This window comes from Hydra vulgaris, chromosome 15, assembly GCF_038396675.1.
Source record: "Hydra vulgaris chromosome 15, alternate assembly HydraT2T_AEP".
Classification (NCBI taxonomy): Eukaryota; Metazoa; Cnidaria; class Hydrozoa; order Anthoathecata; family Hydridae; genus Hydra; species Hydra vulgaris.
Window position 1 is genome coordinate 3,640,622 of NC_088934.1, and position 8,278 is coordinate 3,648,899.

At 28.4% G+C, this 8,278-nt stretch overlaps 1 protein-coding gene across 8 annotated transcripts; it reads right to left on the minus strand.

Moving 5' to 3' along the window:
• Positions 1-1,199: 1,199 nt before the first annotated feature.
• LOC136092402 (uncharacterized) lies at positions 1,200-7,895 on the minus strand. Of its 8 annotated transcripts, none has more exons than XM_065820588.1 (9): positions 6,206-7,895; positions 5,495-5,732; positions 4,927-5,085; positions 4,746-4,817; positions 4,318-4,611; positions 3,843-4,039; positions 2,023-2,087; positions 1,852-1,906; positions 1,200-1,528 (listed from the first exon to the last, which is right to left on the minus strand). In XM_065820588.1, the coding sequence occupies exons 2-9, from the start codon at positions 5,559-5,561 to the stop codon at positions 1,460-1,462; spliced, it is 978 nt and encodes a 325-aa protein (XP_065676660.1). In that variant the 5' UTR covers positions 5,562-5,732; positions 6,206-7,895; the 3' UTR covers positions 1,200-1,459. The 8 variants fall into 8 exon arrangements, with proteins under 8 accessions (XP_065676660.1, XP_065676656.1, XP_065676663.1 ...); XM_065820584.1 differs by having other exon boundaries at positions 1,800-1,906; XM_065820591.1 differs by having other exon boundaries at positions 6,714-7,894.
• Positions 7,896-8,278: the final 383 nt, after the last annotated feature.

Genomic DNA, 8,278 nt, shown 5'->3' on the forward strand with positions numbered 1-8,278 from the left:
TTATAACTATACCCTACTTATAAATTTCACGACCTATATATACTTATATAAAGTTAAAAAGTTATAACGTAATTTTAATTTATATAAGTTTTTAAACTTAAATAAATTGAAATTACGTTAACAAAATTAAATGAACTAATAGACAAGTTTTATCCACGTTTACTTAGACTAAATCTAAACGCTTTATATACGTTAACTAGACTAGATTTAAACGTAAATTAAACAAAATCTATACGCAAAATCTATACGTATATAAAGCCACGTGGAACACATTGCTTTATATACGTAAAATAATCCTATAATAGACGTCTAAAATACGTTTGAATATAGACATTTTATGGACGTTTGTTTTAATCTGGATTTCATTCTAATCGGATAATCGACCAAATCTAAACGTTTTGTTGAAACGTTGTTTTGACGTTTAGTAGACGTTTGTGTGTTTACAGGGTCATTCCATGTGAAACACATTGCTGAAGACTTTTAGATAATTTCTGCCTCTTTAAAACTACTATAGGAGGAGCCACTTCTTGAACCAGATAGTTTTGTTTGTAAAGTACTGCGAGGAACATTATACATTTTAGCAGCTGATTTGATAGACTTATCCAATTTTTTAACTGAGTTTATCGCTCTCTGCATGCTACTATTGTCATACTGCTTTCTTTTAACTTGTCTCTTAGACTTGCTTGATTTTTGTATTTTAGACTGAAAAAGAAATTATAGAACTCAAAGTAACTCACAGACTTACTGTTACTAATACTTAAATATAATAAATACCAATGGGTGTATACAAATACCGCACCGGACCACACAGGACTACACCGGACCACATTGGAGTAGGTAGCAACACTCTACTGCGCCTGTCCCTATTTAAGCCAGTCAAAGCATGAATACTCCACAGCGCCTGTCCCTATTTCTAATTTAAATTTAAATTTTTTTTAATGATCTAATTTTTTATTGTATGTACCCAGCAAGCATTTCAACGTTGATTCAACGTTGAAAACGCGTTGATTTACAGACGTCGATTTATTCGTCGAATTGGAAACAAAATATCGACGTTGAAATATCAACATTGATTCGACGTCAATAAATCAACGTTGAGCATACGTTGATTTACAAACGTTGATTTAAGCGTTGATTTGGAAACAAGAAATCTACGTTGAAATATCAACATCGATTCAACGTCGAAAAAACAACTTACGTTTTATAAACGTTTTCGAAAGATAACATTTAAAAAATTTACAAAAAAGTATTTGTTACAAAGTTTAATAAGTGGGGGAAAGTAAGATTTATTTTTATTTTTCGCTACTACTTCCGCTTTTGTTTGATGCAACGTCACATTCTACTTCGCATTCGTCGTCACCTTGATTTATTTCTTCATCGCTTTTGTGAACTTCATCGTTTTCTATTTCGTGGTTGCAAGATTTCCGTTTACCTCCATTCAAACGATAAGGTGCATATTTTAGGCAGGAGGCAATAAATGACCTAGTTTCTTTGTCTGTTGCTTTAGGTTCACAGCGCTTAATCGATTCTAAAAAATAAATGCAAAAATATCAAATTTGGTCAAGTGAATAAAACTGTAGATAAAGGAAAAAAGAATGTCTTCAATTTACATTATTTAATACGAATACATGAAGTTTACAACTTTAATGTAAACTGATTTAATTTTATTTTTCAATTTGTTCAAGGAAGATTTTTATATCTACTTTTTGTGAATTCAACTAAATTCATTTATTTTCAACAGGCAGCCTTTAAAAAGAAATATAAATATATAAAAATATAGAGATCAACATTATAGCTACTAATTATTGCTTTGTAAACATTTAAATTTTCCATAGGTAACTTCACAGTAACCTTTCCCTTGGAACCAACCAAATTGAACTTCGATTGAAGTCTGTTTGTCATCAACCTTAAACATGTCAAAAGAGAAACTCAACATTATTTTTCTATAATTAAAAATCGCTTTTAAAAACTAATTTTCTTTGCAAAAATAGTAAGTACTATTGATTTAAAAAATGTTTCAACCTGTTTATCATGTTTGCAACACTTTTTTTACCATTGTTACCGCCAATGGAAGATAGCTGATTAACCTGATATAAAAATAAAACAATATCTATAGGAGCAATGTGGCAATATTGCATAAAAGAGCATCTAGATCTTCAATGGAATTTTTAGATAACATCCTAGCAGATAACAGACCAGGTTATCCTGCTACTAGTAAGTGACCGGGGCCATGGCCCAAAACAGAGCTTTTTACAAACCCGGCACCGGCCCCGGGTTACTAGCTGGGGTTAGATTTTTTTTATAGTATTGTAATCTTTTTCACTGTTTTTGTTTATTTTGTTTAAGCTAATATCTGTTATGAAAGTTAAAGAAAATATTTTAAAAAAGTCATAAATACATTTAATAAATATTTAGATTTTTTTAGATTTATTTAATGTATTTATGACTTTTTTTTAATATTTTCTTTAATAATACTTTAATAATACTTTTTATAAAATAGCTTTGAAACAACAGTTTTTTGATTTACTTTTTCTTTATTGACTATGTCGAGAGGAAATAGGTAAGTGATCCTGATTAAAGTTTACCATAAAGGAACCGGGCATATTTGTAGCTTTGCTGCTGCTTATCGCTTCTTCTCTTATTCCGCGTGTTCGTAGTTAAAAATCACGTTGAAGATAAGATCTTAATTAACAACCACGTAACAGAAATCAAAATTAATTTTTTTCTTTATTTATTAATAGCTAATCAAAAAACTGTTGTCTGGAACAAACTAATTTTAATTAGTCCGTTCCAGACAACACTTATTCCAGTTAGTCATTTTCAGAAGAAACTTAACAAACGCGCTGAAAAAAAAAGTTAAAAACAAAACTTAAAATAAAATCGCAAAATGCAGAGCGATTCCCAGCTTTTTTAAACGAATTAGAAATTAAACTTTTACACTTTTAAATAACTTATGTAAATAACATCAAGATTAATTAAAAAAATAAAATTAATTAATGTTAAAAAGGCAGTAGTTAAAGTAATTAATTTTAATAAAATGAATAACTTTCATAACCGCAATAGCTGTTAAATTTAATTTACTTAAAATGGCGAATTAAGTAAGGTGGTTCAAAAAAACACACTTTTTAATTTAAAATTATATGGTTGATTGTGAAGAAAAATGTTCTCTATGATGAAATGACATCAAGTTCTTTTTTTTTTCAGTATTTTTTTTTTTTTAAGTTTAAATTTTGAAATATTTAAAATTAAACAGTTAACAAAAATGCAAATCATAATATTTAAATAACCGAATCCCAATCACATATTTATCAGGCTTATATCATGGTTTTTGATTTTGTTTAAGAATTTAACTTTATGTAACGGCGCAAAATCCAACATTTATATGCTCATGTTTACACTGTTTGATTCTAAGGGTTTTATGTTGAATTTCAAAAGACATAAGGATTTTCTTCAGATTCTATTGATATGTATATATACATAAATACAATGTATATATACAAACCCAGCAAGCATTTCAACGTTGATTCAACGTTGAAAACGCGTTGATTTACAGACGTCGATTTATTCGTCGAATAAATCGACGTCTTTATCTAAATGATGCTGATGATGATAAGGATAATGATGACAATGATGATGGTGATGATGATCACAATGATGATGATGATGCTAATGATCATGATGATGATGATGCTAATGATCATGATAATCATGATGGTCGGGAGTTGATGATATACACATTTATAAAAAATATACTTATAGGATCTACCAATGTAAATGTAGCCATGTTCATCACACAAGATTTTAATCTAATCAACACTATATTTAAATGAAAAATAACTTACAAACTTTTTAAAAACCCTTTTGTCAGCTCCAAGTTTTCGATCGAACTCATATAAAGCGTCTATATCATCAAATTGTATTAATATCTCTTCTTCAACATCTTTCATTCTGGTGCCACTAACTGCATCTAACTTTTTGGATATTTCACTCATTTGCAAGGTTATTTGGGCCAACCTCCGTAATACTATATGTTGAAATCCTGAGTTTGAAAACAAAAGTACTTTATAAATATATATATATATATATATATATATATATATATATATATATATATATATATATATATATATATATATATATATATTTGAGAGCTGAGCTGCAAGGGGACAGGAATTTCTTCCATCCCCACCTATCTCGCAAACATTTATTGGCCTTTTCCATGACAATAAATGATATACTTGAATGAATATGTTGCATACAAAACAACAGCAAGTTAAAAGACAGCTGTAAATCACAAATGATATAGTAAAAACCTACCATTATCTTCGAGATTTTTTGAGCTAATTAACTCGTCCCGAGCACAAACAGAATCTCTTCTATTGTAATTAACATAAGATTGAGAAATAACAGCAGGTGAATTGGTGGAAACATTTGTGAATGAGCTTTCTAACATACTAGTAGTGGTCTGACTGTTTAATGTTGGTTTGCGTATAGAAAAATCATCACATGTAGAAGAGGTAGTAGTTGAAAGAAATGGCTTTGGTATGTGAGCTGTTGATAAAGCAGTAAGTCCAGAATAACCACCATGTATAGAAGAGGTTTGAGTATAACCTTTAGAAACCAATTTAACATTAAAATAGTTTGACATAACATTTATTATAGTAAAAACCATTAATATGTTATTTTGAAAATCTAAAAAAAATTTAAATAATTTAAAATAAATATGTCACTAAGGCAAAAGGTACCAGATGAAATTTTTTGACTTGAATTGTTCCTTTTTGCTTTTTGTGGAACATCTGTATCCGGCGTAACAGTTCCTATGAAAGAAAAAAAGAAAGTTAATTAACAGCAAGAATATTATTATTATACAAGAAAACAATAGTGTTATAAATATAATCATTTTTGAGTATTATATATCATTTTTACTTATTGGCATTTTCGGTGGAACTGGCTTTGGAATATACTTAATAATTGCATGTCTTTTTTCAGATGAGCTGGGACAACTCTTAATCATCATTTCATTGTTATCTAGTTCTCCAGCTGTCACATTATCTCCATACTCTTCGCATACTTCTTTGTCATCATCTAGGATGGAATCAATTAATGTTTACATTGAAAGTCTTATTATAAGGAAAAAACATAATGATGACTGTTATTTATTTAGTAAATTTAATGAGCACTCATTAAATATATAAAAAGACCTAGAAATAATTTAAAATTATATCTTTAAAGAATTTATTTTAGAAAGAGACATCAATGAAGTACTTTAAGAGTATAGTGGGCATTCGTTTAGTCATGCAATTAGTAACTCAATCATTTGATAGAGTTACTAATTTAAGTGATCATCGAAAACAGTGCAAATAAATTAGTCGAATTGAAAGAACCCATAAAAAATAATAATTTTGTGTAAATATTTTTTATAAATAAAAATAAAATATTTTTTAAAAACATTTTTATATATTACATCATTTAATATAAATAAATCTTCAATTACCAGTTAGCTTGATGTATTTCAGTTTGAATTGATACCAATCATCAGTTGGATTGGACATTTTTTTCATTGATGACTCAACATTTTTATTAGGCCAAAATACTTTGTTACACTTTACCCAGTTTGATGGAAGAGTCTGTTCATATTCCTCTAATGAGCCATCTTTTGCATATTCAAACCATACTGCTCTGGTCTAAGACATTTTGCTTGTGAAATTGACAAATATAGTAAACCTGTTTATCTAACTCAAAAGAAAAAAATTAATCTATTAATAGTTTAATATAATAGTGAAACTATTAAAATAAATGTGAAAGAAATTAATTATTATATGTTTTAAATGTATATATATATATATATATATATATATATATATTTTATTGTTGTTTTATAGCTTTTTACAATAACAATTCAATACTCATTAAAAATAACACGTGTTTTATTGTCAGCATGAACGCATTAAATGCGGTAGTGGTGTAGTGGTAAAGCGCTCGCTTCAGAAGAGAGAGGTTCCAAGTTCGATCCCCACCACGTTCCTGGTAGTACCGCGCTCAACTTGTTTCTCCGCACAGCGGCCTTGTTCGTCAAGGTTCGTGTTTCGGAGTTATAGAGTTGAGAGAGGGTTATAACCACTATTAAGTAGCCTCCTCATCTGTAGTGGCCTTCTCGGCCTTGGGGAGGTGAATAACAAAAAAAAAAAAAAAAATTTACACGCACTACTTTTTCTCCACGAATGAAAAACCATCTATTTTTATTTCCAATTGAAATCTTAGTTTTTGTTGTTTGCTTCTTGTTACACAACATTTCTCTATCTCCTCTATTCTTTTTGTCAATTGTGACAAGGGACTTTGTGCCTTGCGCACATAAGATTTTAGAATGCCTAGATAGTTTTCAAAAGGAAAAGCAGATATATCTTGTAAACTCCAGCTGTGGTTGACCACATCTTCATACAGATGTGTCAAACTATGAACATTATAAGTAACGAATTCTTGTCCATATAGAAATGATGACCGATATACAAACCATTCCAAGAGCCCTTTTGCATACATTAACAACTTATGATCATTCAAAAGATCATTATCAATCATTATACTCATAGCAACTGATAAGCTTAAGAAATATGTACATATTTCTTGAGAAACTACATTTTTTAAAACAATCATACCGGTATATAAAAGAAAATTTTTGAACTCTGTAGCTTTCCAGCGTTTAAACTAATCAATACCTCTTGGTTGTCTTGCAAACTCGCTGGGCAATTTTCCTGATAATTCTCTAAGTTTTTCAGAAATAACTGCTTTTTGAATCTCTGATATCCTGCATGATCTTTTACCTTTGTTGAAAAAAATTATTATTCTTTTAGTTACTCCTAAATAAACCAAATGCATGATATCTAAAACAAATGATGTAACACATGGTATATTATATTTAGCTAGAGTACATAAAGTTTTTTGGTGTTCTTTGTAACCGTGTAGGTTAAATTCTGTATCATTTCTCAGAGTATATCCTGACCCCAAAAAAATTTGTCTGTGATTAATACGTGCACCGTGAATAATACATCGCTCACACGAATCGTATCCATTATGGCTAATTATAGACTTCAAAAATTGTCGAGCTGGAGCATCTCAACAAAATGATTTAAGGGAAACTAAGTAATGTTTATATTGAGTTTTGATTCCATTTTGTAATAAATTTGTTAACTCGTTTACAAAATCAAACATAAAGCTTTCTTCAGATGAAGGTTTGCTCTTACCACAGAAAATAGCTACAGCAAATGGTTGGATACTTGAAAATGAGCAAAGTATGGGCCATAAAGCTACTGATGTGCTTTTAAATAATGGTATTCCATCAACATTAACAACTAATTCAATTTTCGCAAGATTTGGAAATTTGCTTAAATGTTTTAAAATATTAGTTTCCAAACCATAATAAATGTAATCGCCACCACACTTATTCTTCAGAGGAATGTTACTTGGAGTTTTCAATAATGTTCTTACATCTTTTGGAAGCTCTGTGTGGCCATTTTTTCTCAAAATAAAAAGAAGTTGATTTGTTGCAGAATGTGAAGTTTGGTTTACAACAACCCATTCTGCTAACTCTTCACGTAGATTTCCATTTATTATTTTGTCATCTATAAAGTTTCCATGATTCAAGAAACAAGAATTAGAATCAGAACTATCGGAGACTCTGGCGGAGTCAAGATTGGAATCTGAGTCGAAATCTGTTTCTTCAACACCTTCAACTTCTTGCTCAATTGATTCTTCGGAAAGAACTCTATAATCTGAAACATTTATTTGTTGTTTATCTGTTTCTATTGTGCTGTCTCAGTAAATAAATCAATTACTGATTTATTAATTTTTCTCCATTGCGTAATCCGTGATGACATAGCAACTAAATACTTTTATTCCTAAAAATAAATAATTAAATATATTTATATTAGGGTGTTAGCCAGGAATATATTTCATACAGATTTTTTGAAATTGTCATATATATATATATATATATATATATATATATATATTATATATATATATATATATATATATATATATATATATATATATATATATATATTAATATATAATATATTATACTTTAATTACAAAAATACATTTTGTAATTAAAGTATTATATAATTATAATTATATAATATATATATATATATGTATTAATATATTATATATTTACATATATTTATATATATATATATATATATATATATATATATATATATATATATATATATATATATATATATATATATATATATATATAATATATATACATGTGTGT